Genomic DNA, 19,331 nt, shown 5'->3' with positions numbered 1-19,331 from the left:
AAATCAATGCCTCGCGTAGATTCATTTGTATTTACCGCCATCTGCTGGAGATTGAATGGCTGATACCCAACTTTTGGTGCGATGTAAAGCATTGGCAAATGCCAGAATTATTATGGAATACATAACGGCACAAATGGTAACTATCAATCAGAGAAGAAGAAGAAGAAGACATAATTTAGAAACAAATTACAACTGGATATTATATGACTTTTACTTCTCTTTACTGCGTTTGAATTTGTTCATGTGTTTTCAGACAAAAGCATCGTGGAAATAATGAATTAAAAACAACGAAATTATGCTCACCCAAATACTTTAATGCAACAAGCCGTTTTGTCGTGCTTTGTTTAAACGTGTAGGACAGTTTTCTCACCAGGTAAATATGAAGGAAACAAAGATTTCCCAGCGGCAGTGAATGCAGCGCCGTGCAACCTGTCTGATGCGGATGTCGCTGCAGATGAACTCAATCACAACTTGTTTCCGAAAAGTTGGACCCGGTTTGTGAAGATGTCGGCTACGGTGAGCCTCAGACCGGACAATGCACTGCTGGTGGTGTTGGCTGCAGCCAGTTTGGGACTTCTCACCGTCCTCACTGTGTGGACGTTAAAACAGTTCAGGTTTAGGTTTATAAATGAAAACGGAGTTGCAATGTTTTATGGTAAGTAGCTTTAGCTGATAGCCAATACAAAAAAAAAAAAAAAAAAAAAAAAAAAAAAAGACCCACAACACTTCCTGAATTCAGAGCTTATGTGATATTTTAAAAGCTTAATAAAATGCAGTCAAACATTTATTCTTTTGGATTTTATAGAGGATATATATCTAATTGTTCTTTGTCCACGACTTTAATTTTGTTCACTGATTAATCTTTAAGTCGACCACCCTTATTTCACCAGCAACATAGTTCCAGTAATATATGCTGCCATGTTGTGCCATTAACGATAATGATGTTTCAACGGCATGGTGTGTAAATTACATTTGTTTGTGTAGATGGTTTTTTTGTAGTTGGTATATTAGTGTTTAAGCCTGATTCATCTGTTTAATTTAGGCTACCTTTACACCAAATAGGCTTTGTTAAGTGCCTCATATTTCCAGATACTATAAACTATTAAGAGCTCACCACCCACCATATTTTTATTCATGTGATATTAAACGGTTTGCAGATAGTTTCACTAACGTTTTGTCACTATAAGATGTAATTTAATTGTTTTCTTGCATATGGTACATTTATTTGGGTCCTTTGTTGTAAATGTTGTTTATTCTCTTAATGGCTCTTTTTCCACTGTAGTATTTTCATGATCATTGTGTACTTTTTGTTTTTAGTGCTGTCTGTCCTGTGTCTAAGATATTATATCAACAGCTTTTCTTTCTTTGTTTTCTTTGTTGAAATTCTCTGCAGGTATGCTTCTGGGCTTAGTTGTGCGATGCTTATCTTTCAATGGAGGGATGTGCATGGAGAGGTTGCAGAGTGCGTGCAGTTGTGGCGCTCTTAACGGCACTCCTCATATCTTGATGGTGAACATCTCATCACGTGGGCATTGTTACCAGCATTTTGGAGAACTAAATCAAAATAGCCCACCAATCTCGACCCATCATATGGTAACTATGGAAATTAGATTTGAACTTCAAATGCACAAATAATAATAATAATAATAAAAATCTACTGCTGCTCATGGCTGCACAATGCATTATAGAAACCTACATCAAAAAGGGCACTTTGTTTTGCTCGGATGTAGGCTTACTTTATCTGAAATACACATTTTCTTTATTGTCTTCCGTTTGATTGCATCTATATTTCATTCCATGTCTGTTAGGTATTTACAATAAAAAGAACAGTCCCCCCCTAATGGTTCGTTGATATTGGGTTTCCTTTAAATAACCCACATGCTCTGTTGTTATTAGGGAAACAAGAGAGTGCTTGTACAAAGGGAAAGAGGGCAAGAGAGCAATTTAACCGATATTAGATTTTATTTAGGAACAGATAGGAGAAATTGCATTTTCAGGTGATCTTTGTGGACTTGGAGGAATTAGACAGCTAAACACAGAAACAAATAAAGACTGTGTACATAAATGCTTGTAGAGCAGATAAAACAACACAAAAGTTCTAATCAATGAACAAGAAGAAGCTTTATACCAACATTTTGCATATGCATGTTCCTGCCAACATAAACTAGGCGAATACAATTAGAGAACCCAATTTAGTTTTTCTTGTATTTTGCGCTCCTCTCAAGACATTTTCCAAGATGTGTTTACATGCAGGATTCCCATAATGAGATTCTCTAGTAAGTGATTTTGTGCCAGATTTTCTTAGTGCTGCAGGAGAGATGTGAGATAGTTAATCTAAACAGGCACTGCAGCACTTAACTCCCAGGTAAAGATGGCCATCTTAACCAGTGACATAACTGAGTAATGAATCTACATATCTACTGTCTGTCACTGGAGGGGACTATATACTTAAAAGAATGTCTCAAAATGCTAATTAACATGTACATATTAATGAGGCTCGTATTGTCTAGTAGATAGTAGAAGTGCTGTTGATGATACCAAGAGTTAAATTAGCTCTAATCCATCGTTTTTATGAAGACTGGAGACTTAAAAACATCCAATTACTTAGCATTAAATTATTATTTACATTTAACATCATTATATTTTTGTACAAAGAGCAAAACTGAAACCTCCTTTTGTGTTATGCTGCCTGTAAAACTGATGTAGCACACTATAAATATTGTGTTAAAGATTTTCATGTTGATAAATCACTATTAGTAATATTTTTGAAATACTTTTATAAAGTAACAAGCAAAATAAAACAAACTTCTACTGTGTAGGAAGATTTATTATCTTAATCTTCTCTAATCTGATGTTTCATTTGAATTCTACACTTTATCAGACACAGTATATTTCTGTGATGTTTTGTCATTGAGGTACAACATGAACAATAGTGTAACTGTATTTGGAACTCAGAGCAATTATTTATTTAAAAGGAATTAGTCAGTGACTGTAATATTACTGCTTGTCGTGGCTAAGCCTAGAGATGGACCTCTGCTACTGTTAGTATTATTACTGTTTTCTGGCTTGCTTTCATATTTTAGTGGTGGTGCTGGTGTGGTGTGTCATAATATTAAAAAACTAACCATTAAGCCAAGGATTCAGCCACTACAATGGCCAACATGCATGACAGCATGTGGAATGAGTGTCTTTGTAAATGCATTTCTTAATCTCAGAGAGATATTTCAACCCAGGAGAATGGAAGTAAGTGAACCATGAACCTTGCAAATCATCCAGGGCCATGTGTAACTCCTCACTAATGGCTTAGACTCTTTGGCCCCTTGGAATCCTGGGGTCTCATTAGCACACCAGCAGAGGCTACCACAAAGGCCATTACATCGGTCATACGGTTCTGTGTAGCCTTCATGCCATTAAGCCTGATATATATGGGGAGCTAGCTGGGAGAGATAAGGATTTTGTTGCACTACCGAGTCCATTATGTGCCACTGGGGAGTAAGGCATTAAAGTTTGTGGTCTGATTAAATTTAGGGTTGCTCAGCTCAAGAGGCAATTAGTGTATACAACACACCTCCATCTTTGACTCTGTGGTGCAGGTGGAACTTAGAATAAAACCACCAGTGTATGCATAATTTATTGATCAAAGTGTCTGTATTTCACTAACTCTGTTTTGCATTTGTCATGCATGGGTTGCAACACATACAGACTTTTTTTTTTTTTTTAACAACTACAATTGCCCACTGTGTGTCTGTGAATGTGTGTGTTTATTTTGCAGGTTTTGCAGATGCTGAAAAGGTTATTTATATTTAAGCAGAAGATAACAGCCAAAAGATTGGTATCTTGAATTTCTAGCAACCATTTCAAGTGTGAATTACTGAGGAAGCTGTCCAACCTGTATATGTGGCTTTTAAGAATGAAAAATCCTAATTAAAAAAGAAATCTAGTCTTACATATGCATCCACACATATATAAGGATAAATGTTCATTGAAAAGTAATGTGCTCTTGAAGTGGAGGCAGAATTGCTTTAATTCATCTAGATATCCTTGCTGTTCAGTTTGTTTCAACTTTCAATTCTATTCTTTAAGAGCGAAATGTAGTCCAATCCCAAATGTCCATGACCACAGCCGAGCATCTCCATTATGTATCGCCTTTTAGACGAAACTTTGATTGAATCAGAATAATTTAGTTTCCAATTCTATTTGACTTGATGGGATGTAGGAATCAGAAAAAGCAGAATTATTTGGATGTGAATGGAATATAACGGTGGTTCAATCCTCCAAATGAAAAACAACAACAACAAAAAAAAGATGAAAAAAGGGATTCACAAAAAGAGAAAGTAGAGTGGTTTGCATTGCATCATTGTGGCAAGGATGAGAAACAGACAGCGAACATGCACAGTAAGTCCAAACATGCTGTGCGTTGCAGGTAGTCTAGGTTGTTGTGATTAACAGCTTGGACTTTATTTGATTTTATTCTGCCGGTTATTTGAACACATGCTTGCTCATTCCCTTTCTAATGAATGCAGGGAACCTCTTGCAGACTGGCAAAACTAGTCGGATTTCTCACTCTATTATGCTTTGCTTTAATCAGCTGTGGAAGTGTGAGTCAGGGTACTTGGACAAATTAATGCAGTACACAGCAACTGATGGTTTGAAGATAATATAATGCACCATTTAGTGACAATGTTAAAACGTGTTGTCAAGAGCAGATCATCATTTTTAGTCGATAATATTACTTGAAGTCTGGCACATAAAATTGAATTGCCACTTTTTCTTGTTTTGCTTTTATTTGACTGTTGTGACATTGGCACTTGGTGAGAAAATGAAAAGGCCAATCCTGACTGAATGGTGTGGGTGTCTGTGTGTAATAGCTGTCAATCAGTCACATTCCCTAAACAGAGTTCTCCTGTTCCCCATGGAACCCTGTCATTCAGCGGCACAACAGCTCTCGTCTTTTACAGGAGATCTTTGAGGTCCTTCTCACTGTGTTTCTGCCACCCATCATCTTCTATGGAGCTTACGTACTAAATCAGGTGACACTACTGTTCTGACATGACTCCTAAAATACAGAAGACACACCACTTTATGTAGTTACATTCATGTAAGTGAAACTGTTGGACATTCTTAATGGGTGTAATTGACGTTCCTGTTGGTGTCAATTTCTGTTCCAGAAACGACTAATTGAAAATATTGGATCTGTACTGACCTTTGCATTTTTGGGCACCATTATCAGCTGTGCGATCATTGGGTAAGAAGTCTCTGTTCATTCACACATATTAACACAACAAAAACATGTTTCAACAAATGTACAATAATTCATGTCCATTAATGTAATAGAATAGCTGCCTATTAGACAGTTTACTACTTTTCACAGAGCTCTACAAAGCATAAGACAATTTACTAATAATAGGATTAGTATTTTTTATTTTTTATTATTTTTTATTATTTATTTTTTTATTGACATTTTTATTTTTTAGTTCATTAGTCAGTTCAATGTTGCAAATCAATTCTGTACTGCACTCTTATGCAGAACAGCCTGTTTTGTCATTTTTTGATCTTTTGCACTTTTGCAAAAAGATATAACATGCATCCTCGACAAACAGAAAGATGTTCTACTTGTTCATAAGGATCTGTGGTGCTGTCTCATCAAATCTGCAGTTAACTGAAATGATTTTCAGCTGTCAGTGTCTTCTCCAGTTGATTGGTGCAGTGCTTCAATCTGCAAGCTGTCTTGCAGATGAATTACTGCCTTGTTCTGAGATCATGTGTCTCTGTTAGCAATCACACACTGCCAGCATGCACGTTGGTAAGACCGTGGAAATGACTGACATTTCTTGCACAATATATGAAAATGAAGTTTACAGTGTGACGTTAGCAGTAATTGGCTTACATGGCGTTTCAGTACAGTTGCAGAGATTTTTTTTTTTTTTTAAACTTTGCTATTCCAGTGTAGAAAAGCTAGATGGCGATGTCAGCCTTTGGAGGAAATCGAGATCTTTGCAGCCCACCTCTCACTGATACACAGACTGAAAACATCATTACTTCAGGTTTTTTTGGTTCCCTCAAAAGTCTACTATGATCAGACCAAATTGAACTTTCTTTGCTTTTCTGAAAACCGCTCAAAGACATGTTTTGCAGTCTCAGCAATATACAAAATAATGTTTTTTTGTCTCTTGATATTTTATGCAACATGCATTTATATATTTGACTCCATGAGTGTTGTTACTTCAGTTATATTATTATTCTTGCTTTTTCAGAACATAATCTCCACTCTTGTCATTTTAATGTCATCTGATTTTTATTTGGGGGGCGGGGTTAACCCATGGCTACAGTCTGTATCCTGGAGATATACTAGAACTAATGAGATAATTCTCCAACCAGATAAAAGCCTGTGTCAGATATGTTATCTTTCCTTACTTCCTTTCCCTCCTGTCTTCCATCAGTGGTCCTGCCCCAGGATCATCTCCTGAGTGCTCACAGGAAACATTAAGGTTTGACATGTTGGGTCACGTGTGCATTCTTTGATGCTAGGCACCAGACCTGAGCAGTTCTGTTGCTTGTTAGTGGGCCTGCCATACCCTACAGGGGAAAGGGATGTACTCCCCTGAAGTACAAGTACTCTCTGGCTCTTTCTGTCTGTCTGCCCTGCCCCTCCGCCTTGTCCTTGTAACCCTCTCTCACTCACACTTTGAACATCATTACCATAACTTCAAATCTCTTTTTAAGTTACATGAATAGCACAGCTTAGTCTCCAACCTGAGGGCAATACTTTAAATACATGCCCTGGGGGACAGATCGTGTGCCATCACCATAGTAACAAGTCATGCCCATGGCCAGAAAGGTTCCCTAGAGGACAAACTGCTCTGCTGCTTATTATGGGATGCTTTACAGTTACAAGATTAGCACTGAACATACATCAGTTACTGATCAGAAGTTGAATAGACATTTAAAGTTTTTCCCTCATTCTGTATAGTATTTTTAGAAGAGGAAGTGGTGCATTCTGTGGCAGCTTTATTTTACACTCGCTTTTCTGTCTGGCCCCAGAGTTGATTTTAAAAAGGGGAAAAAAATAACAGTTTCTATGCTATTTCTGTCACAATGCCCTTCACTCTGTCTCCTTGTTGTTTTGTAGTTGTTTTTCAGTTGTTTGGGTGATTCATGCGTTTTTGTCGTATGTCAGAGTGCTAATGACAGTCATCAAAGAATACCAGGATAGAGATTGATAGATGCTTTCCAATCAGAGTATTAGTCATTGGTGTAGGTGTAGGTATGCAAATGGTTGTGGGATTGAGCAGGCCAGGGCTGCAGCACACAGTGCTAAGCAGTCACTGCCTGGAAACATGTCAACTCACCTGCTGGCCGTGTCTGGCTCCATTGCCCAGAGTACTCTGGGGGAAGCCCTGCTGTGGTTAGAGGGATGACTGATAGGCTTGTTCTGGCTGACACTCCCTAATGACCTCACTGTGTATCCCTCTGTTTGTCCTCAATCCCAGAGCCTGCGTCTACGGTTTCACCAGACTGATGGTGCTGTTGGGTCGTGCAACAGATGGAGATTTTTCCGTCACTGACTGCCTCCTGTTTGGTGCCATTATGTCAGCCACTGACCCAGGTATTTAGTTATAAAGGAACTCCTACATTAACTCTCATCTCTTCTTTTTGCCCAATTGCGCCTGTCTAAACACTTGTGGGTTATTGTACATATAAAATTGTTCCTGCAGCAGTTTTCTGCTTTTTTTTTTTTTTCAATACTCACTTTTATGCTTTGTATGACAAACAAAAAATCCTAAAACACTGTCAGGCAAAAAAAATATCTATGCGTTTTGACTCCTAAGGTCCTGTACACTTTGCATGACAACTGTTTACATTGTTTGTCCATGTATGTAATATCTCATTACGTGATCATATCAGATAACGTATGAAAAAAGGTCACACCACACACTATCTCTTTCCACAGAAGTATTGCATCTGATCCTTCCCCTGCTTTGTACTGTCTATGCATCATTTTCTTTGTGTTTGGATAGTGATAGATCGCAGATTGATAGCTAAGATTTTATGCAGGAACAAAGTCACATTGCACTCAGGAAAAAGGTGCAAGGAATTCAAAGCAGTGCTGTTTACTAAGTGGGACTGCAACATTAAGGGTGTTTCTCAAGAGCAGTCAAGTGGGAAACCATAAGGCATCCTGCAACGCCATGACACCGACAATGTTAATGTCCACATTTGGTGATGAATTATTTATACCAATAAGTGGTTAACCTGGGTGAGCATCACAGAGGAGCTGTAGATTCTCACTCACTGCTCACTGGTGTTATTTTCCCAGGCCACAGTGTGCTCATCTCTGCTGACCCCAGTGCCCTCGTCATTTTGATTAGAATCACACTGCAGTGCATCGATGGGCCAAACTCCATGACCTCTTGCTTGTCTCTGTCTCGCACTGTCCAAATATAGCAGCAGCAGCTCTTGACTTTCTGAAAGGTAGCCATTCAAATTTTCTCTCTTTTGTACATTTGCATTCAGGGGTAAAACCAGCTAAGCGGGCATGGCCACACACACACACACAAAGACATGAAAGCACTGTAACTCCCAGACCATTTTTGTGTTTTAGAATAGTTTTTTTTTTTTTTTTTTTTTTTAATCATAAGCCATGTTTGAGAGCTCTCTGTTTGTGTTGCTGACTCATTGTGTCAGTGCAACTATACCACGCACTGACTGGAATGACAGAGATTGTGAGAACACAGTGAAAGTCATCACATGCTGCCAGCCAGTGTGTGAGTGAAATGGAAGGCCAATTTATTTTGCCACTTTGCTTGTTCTGGTCTCTGTAATGTAACACAGATATTTGATGGCCTAGGGTCTTGTTGCAGTTTTAATGACTTGAGCAGGATTCCTCTGAGAGTAGCAGACAGTAACAGCAGGATGTTGCTGCTTCTAGGAGCTGTTTTGTCATTAGTTTGGATGCTGCAGCTGGACAATGTGAATTTATTTATTATTATTATTATTATTTTTTTTTTTTACTTTTTTTGTCTTTCTGTGAATTTGGAGAATTTAATGGCCTGAGTCTCCATCTCTTAATATGAGTGTTTAATTAAATATTTTAAGTTAGATTGAAACAAAGTGAACTAATGCTGTATCTCTCCCTGAACATTACATTCCCAGAGTGGAGGGTTCTTTAACTTAGACTAAATCTGACTCATTACTTCAATAAACAGCAAAACAATGAAAGTTGGAAATATTTCAGTTTCTTGTCAAAACATTTCTTAGGCAAGTGATTCTGCACTATTTGGGGATTTGGATTCATTAATTTTGGATTTTGAAAGTCCTGGCTACAGTCCTGTGCTGATTAGCCATGTTACCTCATGGAGAGAAGGTCTTTGGGTATTTCTGGATGGACTTTCATCCCCTGTCTGTTTTGTTTTAGTCCGGTTTCCTCCCATAGTCATGATGTTTTTCTGGTGGTATGTTGACGTTAATTAGTACTTTGTCCCAAAATGGGCAGAAGATAGACTGCAGCCTCAGATGAGGCTGAGAGATTAAATGGGTCATGAAGAGCCAAGAAAATCTCAAGTAACAGCATATACAGACCTAATGGAAGTTTAAATTGCATGTAACAGTATCATGTTAACATTCCTCGTATAATGTTTTACACTGCACAGGATCTGTCCTCTGTGTTGAAATAACTTTTGTCATTTAAAAACATGTATTTTGAAACAGATTTTTGAACAGTGTAATGCAAGGCCCCAAATCTCTTTAGCTGTGAAACAGCTTCTTAGACTTAGCACAAGGCACAAGGTTCAGGTCATGAAGAGGGCTGCCTGCTGTGCTGCATCCTCTAGCCTCAGGGACGTTTACAAAGGTTGTTGAAACTCTCACTTAACTTCTCAAGCAAAGGCTTTTGTTTATTTATTTTTTCCCCGCTGTAGCTGTTCCTTTCATCTTTGAAAGGAAAGGTTTGTTTTTAGTTGTTGGTTCTTTTTTAGTCGAGCTGCTGACCTGGACACTGGCCATACATATTTCTCTTGGTATGTCAGAGCAGGAAATGAAGCTAGGTTTGGAAATGCTGGGCTGCACGTCAAAATTATCATCAAAATACAGATAGGCACAAGTGTCTACTATACTTATCACATTAAATAAAGAGCTATGGATTAATGTTGCTGCTGCACAGGGGCAATGGAGCATTTAGGCTTTCATAATAACAGACAGGCCACAATTACTATTACTAAGTCACACACCTTAATTATTGAGTTAAGAAATGTAAGGTTATGGTTGTGAAATTGGGTTTTTGACAAAGTAGCCGTATTTACAGAACACTGTATTTACTCTGTCAGTCTGCTTTTGTTTTTTGTTTTTACCATGGCTTCATTCTGCATATTCAGCTTCTAATTGTTGCAAGAAATGTATAGGTCCTCAATATTCAATATTTGATTAGCTACTACTTTCTTAATTATTTTGTGCTATGGGTTATATACTCTTTGTGTAATACTGACATCATAGGAAGACCATCATGTAAAGTAAAATAGACATTTATTTTAATATATTCCTTTAAAGTTTTAATTAAAAAAAACATTGCATGGAGTTAGCTTTTTTCCTCAATGGTAGGTAATATAAATTCATAGAGATTTTGATGAACAAGTGAACTACTGTGAAAGTCAGTTTAAAAAAAAAAAAAAAAAAACTAGCTGGAAATCTACTAATTATACATTATTGGATTATTTCAACATGTATTCAAACCGCTGCATGCTTAACTGGCTCTTAACTGGTTTATACACTTATCAGTGCCTAAAAAGATCAAGTACCTTTTTACACGCGACTAGGGAGACTACAGAAATTCCCTGTTGACTGCTATCGTTTTCCTAATGCATCACTTTCAGGATTATATCTGCCTAATTTGGTTAAATCAGTGAGCAAATCCCATGTCCTCTGACTGAGACTGCTGTGAGCTTTGCCACAGCTAAACCTCTGCTGCCGGGTAATTTGACCTAATAAGGCTTCCATTCGACCCTTTCAACTGTATTATATCTGATATTATTGTCCCTCCACCTTATGGTGTTGCTGTGGAAACTGATGAACACTTGACAGCTGTAGGATGGGGTTGCCATGACAACACAGCCAACCTGCAATCAAGTGTGTGTGTGGGGTGTGGATTTTTTTGAGCAGCGCACGACATGCTGTCATCAGCCAGGCATTATGGGAGCAGAAAGATGGAACGATCCTGACTCCAGGGCCCACCTCACCCTCTCCCGATTAAAAAATTTTCCCCGACTGGGAAGAGGGTTAAACCTGTCAAAGACCAACGAGGCAGATACGTTAAAAGAAGTCCTGAGGCTGCTCTTCCGATCAGTCTAGTCATATCCTCACTGTCATGCTCCTCACTATAGAGCTGGTGCCATCAGAGTTCACTCATTATTCAAATCACAAATTTTCATCAACTGATTTATGAGGTTCTGTTTAGCATCGTGTGTGTGTGTGTGTGTGTGTGTGTGTGTGTGTGTGTGTGTGTGTGTGTGTGTGTGTGTGTGTGTGTGTGTGTGTGTGTGTGTGTGTGTGTGTGTGTGTGTGTGTGTGTGTGTGTGTGTGCGTGCGTGCGTGCGTGCGTGCGTGCGTGTGTGTGTGGTTTTTTTGCTTAGTTCTGCTATAATTTTGCTTGTGAGGAAACTCAGCTTGTTGTTTCTCTTGCGCGTTACGGTTAGGGTTAGTTTATACAAATCTAATTGTCTTTTCCTCCTACATATCTATGTTTTTTTTTCACATGTAGTGTAATCAGACCCGGAGTTATCTGTGGAACCTGAGCAATATCTTGCTGAAGGAGATACTAGAGGTGTCACAAAAGTGCAAAGCTGACAGGCACATCACTGTCTTGTCAGTGTCAGTATCCTTTCTGTCACTCAGTGTCAACACCTCCTGCAGTGCCAAACATTGTCTGTGTGCATGCACCCATTCATATGTTCAGCATCTTCCGCTTGATGTTGACTGTTGGTGAACTCACCGTGAAGTTCAGTTCACATTCTTCATAGTCAGCTGTATAAATAAGTGATTAATATAGCTCTTTGTATTTTCCATCGTATATCTAAATCTGATCATCTCTGTGAATGGATCATACCTTGACATCACATAACAGTTGAATCATCATACAGTAAATGCTGGGGAACCCCTCAGTGATTAGGGTGACTATGACGTGTGCAGCTGTCCTGAACAGAGTCCACAGTCCGACTCCTTGCCGGCTAGCCTTTTTGTTGCATATTTGTTACCTGAATTTCCTGTCAATCTATTGAAAAGAGGCACAAAAATACCTGCCAAAAAAAAGATGAATTATTGCAATTAATTTTAGTATAAATTATTTTTCAACGTTTGAATATACCTTGATTATACCTATAACATGCTGTATGCACAATAACATCTACACTGCTTCCGAATCTCTTCCGAATGAGAAACTGAAATATGTATGGAGGAATGGTTTGCCTTGGTGAGTAGTGAGTAAATCTTACATTATTTAAAGCATGGTGCACTCTGCCTGTAGTGCACCCCTCCGTTTGCCTTGTTTGGGTGTTTTAATCAGCTACATTATCTTGGCTATAATCTTCTTCTTTGCCGCCATTGTCCTTTCAAAGTTCCTATAATCCTAGTTGTTATTTCTCTGTGTATTGAGAACTGCAGGAAAGCCCCAAGCTAACAAACACATTCCCACATATATTTATCAAATAAAACCATGATATCAAACCAAAACACCCGCAGAAACAACGGCAGACCAATAAGGAAATTGTAACAGCCAGAAACTATCCACCTGTAATAGTATATAAATCACATCAGGCAATTCAGTCATTTCATCACTTTGCTGAGATGATTTTCACTATCTGTCTTTGTAGCTGCTGCCAAAAAATAATCACAGACTGCTATTATTACTACAGATGGTATGAGAATGATTTTCAAACGCAGGAAGTGCACCCTGTGAAGTACACAATCCCAGACTGCTGTAGCCTTTATCACTAATAGCTGCATGGGATCTGTGTTATACCGTATATAAGTACACCTATGGCATACATGAATATGTATTATTTAATCAATGTTATTTGTCAATTTAATTTGTATTACATGAATACTTTGTAGTATACACCAACTGACCATACATTTCATTTATGCAATGATACGATGAACAGAATACAGATACGCATAGTTTTTATCTGTATGTTTCCCTTAAGTAGATAAATAGTGTGGGGAGTGCTCCCGTTGTGTTTTCAAAACATTAGGTATTGTCTTTAGCTGGGGCTAAATAAGTTATTTATTCTGTCGGTTCCATGTGTCAAACCCTTCTTCCCAGTGCCGTCAGTGTGCTGTCATCGGGTCAGCTTCATTGTTGTACTGTAACATAAATTTGCTTCCTCTCTCCTGTTCGCGACAGCAGCAGTGTTGTTTCCACACCAATTTTTTATGTGATAATCAAAGAGTTGTGATTTTTGCAGTCTTAAACTCTTAAACAGGAGTAACTCTTGTTTTCTTTTGTTTTTTTTTCCCTCTTAAGTTTCAGTGCTTGGCCTGCTTTCGGAGCTACGTGTAGACCTGGGTCTGTACACCCTACTGTTTGGTGAGAGTGTCTTAAATGATGCTGTGGCCATTGTCCTGACACAGTAAGTATTTTGCTTCAGGATTTGTCTTTTCCCTGTGAATGCAATATATTGTTTTAATTCTGCGGGTGCTCAGTCTCTTCAGTTTGGCATTATGGAGGTGGATGTGTGGGGGAGGGAAGGTTTGATGGAGGCTGCCCGCTTTAAGGAATTGCTTTGAATGACAAAACAACATGAGTGCCTCAAAAGCTTTGCATAGGGCTACAAAAGGGAGTTGCCCCTGGCACTTTCAGTATCTCATTAAGCTGCTCAGTGGAGAGCCTTGCTGCTGGAGTAGAAACACACTCCCAGTTAACAAACTCAGCCAATGTCAAATTCGGACTTAATGCAATTGAAAATTATTTAAAGCACAATGACGTGTCTCTGTGTTTCAGTACCTTCATCCACTGTACTCAATACTCAAACACACTGTCATCACTGTTTACACAATGCTACTGAACAAAGGCACTGAAGTAGACATACTAACAGATGGCTTGATGGGGAACAGAGATGATGATCGGTCCACATTCATGGGCAACAGATAGACAAGTGAGGGTGGAAGGGAGGTGACAGGGATAAGATATCTGTCCATATTTAGATGTTCTTTTCAGTCAGACCAACATCAAATGCATTCTACCTGCATGTCTACATCACTTCCTCCAATCGCACAAATCAGCCCAGACAGGCAGGCAGATGGAGAGAAAAGGAGGTGGCAGCAGAGATTGCTGTGTTCATGCTGTTGCTGCTATCTCTGTGTACATTGAGGCGCAGAAGAGGGTACGTCTTCCCGGACAAACAGTCAGATAGTACTGTGTTTGTTCCTGGAGTGGCATGACAGGCCTTCGTGCCATCTCCTGTCACTTGACCCGCTCACTGGCCTGCCGGTTGCCCTGGCCCAATGCACAAAGCCGGTCCTTATTAGTGAGCCACGCGGGGTCCTGGCACTGGAATTTTAACAAGCTCCCGGAGTAGCTCAACCTTACGCTGATGTGCCTTCTCACAGGCACCGAACTTCTTGCTCCAGCAACCCTGACCCAGCCACCATTCAGCCAGGTCCTGTGACAACATTTTGAGAAATTTGACTGGAATGAAGCTGCAGCAGTTGTCTGAAGATACAGTCTAACAAAAGCCACATAAAACAAGTGATGAGTGGCCAGATTTAATATACTTACACAGCTGTTTTTTTTTTATTTTTATTTGTGGAGGCAATAATATTTCATTTTTTAGCTTGCTGAGCTCATTAGCAACAACATGATTAATTCAATACTATGGAGGCATGGTGTTCTACGCGCTGGCTCATCTCAACTTGACAGCATGAAAAGTGGAAATTTGGATTCAATTGTTCATAGATTGTCGGTCATTTCTTCGATACCAAGGATTTTGTAATTTTAGCTGGATTATAGCAGCATTCTGTGTTGCCTGGCTATCAAAAGCTCTGTCAAATGAAGGAAGCACAAACTGCAGACACAACTATCACATTGACTCTGAGGACTCAAAGGAGCGAGATTCATTTCAAATAGTCAAAGTCCAAAGTGAGCACATGGAGGGGTCAGTGGTGGGTTAAAAAATGCAATCATTCCACAAAGGCAGCCATTTCCATCACCCACTCACATGGGTGCCTGCCTCTGCTTGCTTTACCTCAGGGCCTCTTTATTTCCCTCCATCTCAACTTTTTTTTTCCTCCCTTTCCTCCCTGTGAGGCCTCTCAATGAATGCCATGTGGAGGCCCCCGCATCCCCCCACAAGGTAAATATTTATAGCAGTGTGAAAGGCACAATGCTGCTGTCTAAGAAAACATCAACACTATTTCTCATGTTTCCCTCTAACTACTAAAAGACGTGTCCAAGGCAAATAATTCAGAACAGGGTGTTTTCCAGAGAAGGATTTAACTTCGAAAGAAGGCCATGTATTTCTAGCAGTGACTCCAATAAATTGCACTTAAAGGCTTTGCTCAGCATAATGAGCACATGAATTTATGCTCACTGCTGCAGACTGTTACACACCAACCTAGTAGGTTGTATTTCTGATGACAGTATTTGCTTCACGGCCATAAACAGTGTTGTTTGTTTAATGTTTTTAGCATCAGTAACACTAATGTTGACTTTTCTTCTTATTGTTCTATAGGCTTCTTTTTTCCATAAAAAATTGTTTCATTTTGGGCGGAACCACTTTTTTAAGTATTTGTTATTTTTCTTGTAGTGCCATCAGCACCTTCAGCCAGATGTGGACGGGACACACCTTCAACCTCCCTGCCTTTCTCTACTCTGTTGGTTATTTTCTGGGAGTGTTCATTGGTTCCTTCCTCTGGGGTTTCATATTCACAGTCATAACAGCCCTCATATCCTTTTGGCACCCCCACCATTTCTGCCTCTGCACCCCAAAGTCAATTATCACCTCACCATCCGCTGCAATCAATCCACTTCCTCAGCTTGGTAATTGCTTCTCTAGCAACACCCAACTCTACCACCTTTATCAAAAAAAAGTAATGCAGCTAAGTCTTAAATGCTCCTGCAACATTAATGGTTGCAGAGAGATTGCCAATCAAACCAATGGCCTCTGATGAAGTTTCGACTTGTCCACCGATTCTCTTTGATCTTGTAGTAATTAGACTTTAGGATGAAAAATAAAGATGTGTCATGAGAGGTTTGGGGCAGTGAACAGCTCTTATTTACTGTGACTAATATCTGGGTGCAGGCAAAGCACAAAGTGAACATTTATTAGATTTTGCTGATGCATAGCAGCAGCATGGTCTTTGTGAAACAGCAGTTTCTCCAACAGATCTGGCTTTGCATACAGTTGCTTGGTTATCTTTTAATTACTTTCTATACCTCTCCTTGTAAATTACAGAAGGAAACAGATTGCAGGGACCTGTGAATGCAGAGTGGAAAGATTTTTACACAATCTGTACCCGTTCTTAACGTTCAGTGTGTCCATCACAAATATCAACCCCCTCTGAGCTGTTACCAAAGATTGATTTTTCTGGATGTACATGGCAGTGTAGGATAGGAATTTTGTTGGAGAACTTGCAGAAAGGAATTTCATGTAACCAGGTGGGTAGCTCTGTATGGCAAATCCCCTGATTTAGTCAACACCTCCTGCTCTCTGCATGCAGTACTACAGGGCTGCTTTGACTGCAGGCTTGTTCCATATATTTGTACAGTTACAATTTTAACAACAAATTAGTCTGATGCAAAGTATAAAATACTATATGATTGTCTTCTTGTATTCCTTTAACTGTTTTCTACCTCACCAAATTTACTTCCATGCATGAGAGTCCACTGCTGGAAACATCAGTCCTTTTCCTTCTCTCCTGGAGCAGTTTCCTCTCAGCTGAAGCCAGTGGACTTTCAGGTGAGTGCTTTATGACATATTACATTTGTGTGTGTGTGTGTGTGTGGCCATGTTTGAAGTTTGGGTGACAGGGAGGTCTGACAGAATACAAATCCTGTAAGGAAACCTCTGTCCTTTTCCCCTCAGGCAGTCCTTTCTCTACTGCGTGAACTGACTCGCTTACTGCTCTGCCATGTCAGGAACAAAAGCTGCTGTTTTATTGGCAAACTCTTCTGCTTTTATGGTATTTGTGACCACTTTCACTTCTCCAACCTGGGGATGATGTGTACACAATCTTGGCTGTCCAGGTTAGATGGTCTGCACAATTCCTGGCCCCAGAACATTGGAATTACTCATTTTAGTCCACTCACACCTCCTGTATATTGAAAGAAAGCTTTTCTTACACACACCCCGTACCCTCTGAGGTCGGCTGGATCCTGAAATATCCCGATTCCTTAAAAGGCATAACTACATGCCAAAGAAAATAGATACAGCACAATTGGTTTTATATTATAGAAGAGTAGTTATTTCACTTATCAGAGTTACTAATTCACAGTACCTAAAATATAAGTTAGCTTGTGTTGGTAATTAAAAACCTTTCTCGCTTGTTGCACCATTCCTCTGTATATCAGATGTAATCTCTGAAATATGAATGTAGTGTATATGTGCACACTTTAGTGTTGTGGTTTCTCCTTCCCTGATTTTGTTGGAAGGAGTCCACTCATTCAGCTGACTGTTACAGAGCTTGCTCTTACTCGGCAGCACTCCCTGTGGCCTGTGGAGGAAGAGAAGATAGTTTTGATGAAATAACTTGACCTTTGTCTGTTGGACCCTTTATGCCCTGTCTATAAAGTACACCACTCTGAATGCCACCTTGTGTGGGAGGCAAACAGCAGCAAAACCCTGAAGAGTGATTCTCAACACTTTTAGATCCAAGCCTTGGGCAGTTTTCGAAGAGGTGCAGTGGTACCAGGATGGTAAAATGTTTCGAGGTTAAACCTGCAGTGTGTGAGATTATGATTTAATCGCTATCATTTAAAAATTAATCTTGATGCAGTCTTGGAATGCCTCTCTTTTAAAGGTATTTAAAGGTCCATCAAGGATGAAGCCACATGTCATACAGAAAGACCTAGAGAGTGTTAGGGGGGTTCCTCTGGTGTCCTTTGATAACCAAAGCTCTTTCTGTCTCTGTTAATATCAAGAATTTTGTGAGGGTTTATCTAATGAACCTGAACCTAACCGGGAGCACTTTTATCATTAATCCTATGCCCCTCATAGCCGCTCATTAGAAGGTGTATCTCATTTATTGCCGGGGGCCCTGTGTGGAAGTCTCTATGTGGATGGCATGTGATGTGTAGCCTCTGTCTTTGTTATGTAAACCAAAGAAAAGAATGTTGCCCTGGACCAAATGTAACCAAAATTAGATCTGCCATGTTTGCACGCGCCATTAGATTTTGTGGAACAGTGCTAGAAAGGACATTGTGAGCAGGGATTACTGCAGCTAGCATAATGCAGGTACAGGTCAGCATCCAGGCGGATGGTGAGCTAAGCGTAATTGACTGGTTTCACTTAGCAGTGAGAATCACAGGTGCTACCTTTTCTCTGCTGCCACATTTATCACTCAGAGCTCTGTCCCCTAAATATCGCTACCTAGCACAGTAACTTCACATTTTGCCATCATCTATGATTCTCTGTCAAAGTAGAGGGAGCAAAATGTGAAAATGAATCACTGCAACAAAGCAAGCGTGTCCTGTGAGGCAGCAACCCACCTTTTGTGCTATGCATTTCAGATTCCAGCACCCAGGGCCAGCAAGCCTCCTCTGTACAAGCAAAGGTTCCAAATCAATCCCTCCACACCTTTTCCTTACTATGTGGAGCTGCCTTTTGTTGCATTTCTTTCTCTTTCGTACATTGCTTGTCTTCTGTTTTCTCTCTGTAAATTTCTACTCCTTTGCATCTGGCATGCTCTGTTCTGATTGTGTCATCCTTTCACATTTATTATTTCCAGAGCTTTATATCTATCTCTGGAGTTTAAATGGAAGTAAACTTGTTGGCCATAAACATGAGAATATTGGATTTGGGTTGGACAGAACATTTTGATTAAGTTGTTTATACAGATGGAGTTCGCTGGAACCCGGACAAAGGGTGGAACCAGGGCTGGGTGGGTGTGATTTTTGATGTCACATACTTGATGGTTAGACGCAGAAAATACTGAAGAATTCAGTTGGACTCCTGGGTCTTGTGTGCATTGTTCTAAGAGGACTTCAGTGGTCATTTAGTGGTTTCATGCAAAAATTATGTGTTTGAGGTGAATTGAAAGTCAGTTTATGTCTGGGTTGTGAAATCTGTTGACTTGATTTTTAAATTCATCCTTTCATTTGTCTCAGATTTTCCCATGAGTGAAAAGCC

General features: G+C 39.5%; 1 protein-coding gene across 1 annotated transcript in view; it reads left to right on the top strand.

The window, feature by feature from the left end:
• The first annotated feature begins 479 nt into the window (after nucleotides 1-479).
• Nucleotides 480-19,331, top strand: part of LOC115060602 (sodium/hydrogen exchanger 9-like) — a 50,352-nt gene continuing 31,500 nt past the window's right edge. Inside the window, exons 1-8 of the mRNA XM_029528563.1 lie at nucleotides 480-655; nucleotides 1,394-1,593; nucleotides 4,959-5,030; nucleotides 5,169-5,245; nucleotides 7,491-7,606; nucleotides 13,511-13,616; nucleotides 15,792-15,930; nucleotides 16,838-16,943. Of these exons, the coding sequence (XP_029384423.1) occupies nucleotides 505-655; nucleotides 1,394-1,593; nucleotides 4,959-5,030; nucleotides 5,169-5,245; nucleotides 7,491-7,606; nucleotides 13,511-13,616; nucleotides 15,792-15,930; nucleotides 16,838-16,943 (967 nt within the window). The 5' untranslated portion in view covers nucleotides 480-504. The remainder of the gene's footprint in view (nucleotides 656-1,393; nucleotides 1,594-4,958; nucleotides 5,031-5,168; nucleotides 5,246-7,490; nucleotides 7,607-13,510; nucleotides 13,617-15,791; nucleotides 15,931-16,837; nucleotides 16,944-19,331) is intronic.

Source organism: Echeneis naucrates, chromosome 20, assembly GCF_900963305.1.
Source record: "Echeneis naucrates chromosome 20, fEcheNa1.1, whole genome shotgun sequence".
In the NCBI taxonomy this organism is placed as follows: domain Eukaryota; kingdom Metazoa; phylum Chordata; class Actinopteri; order Carangiformes; family Echeneidae; genus Echeneis; species Echeneis naucrates.
This window is presented reverse-complemented; position numbering and strand designations above follow the sequence as displayed.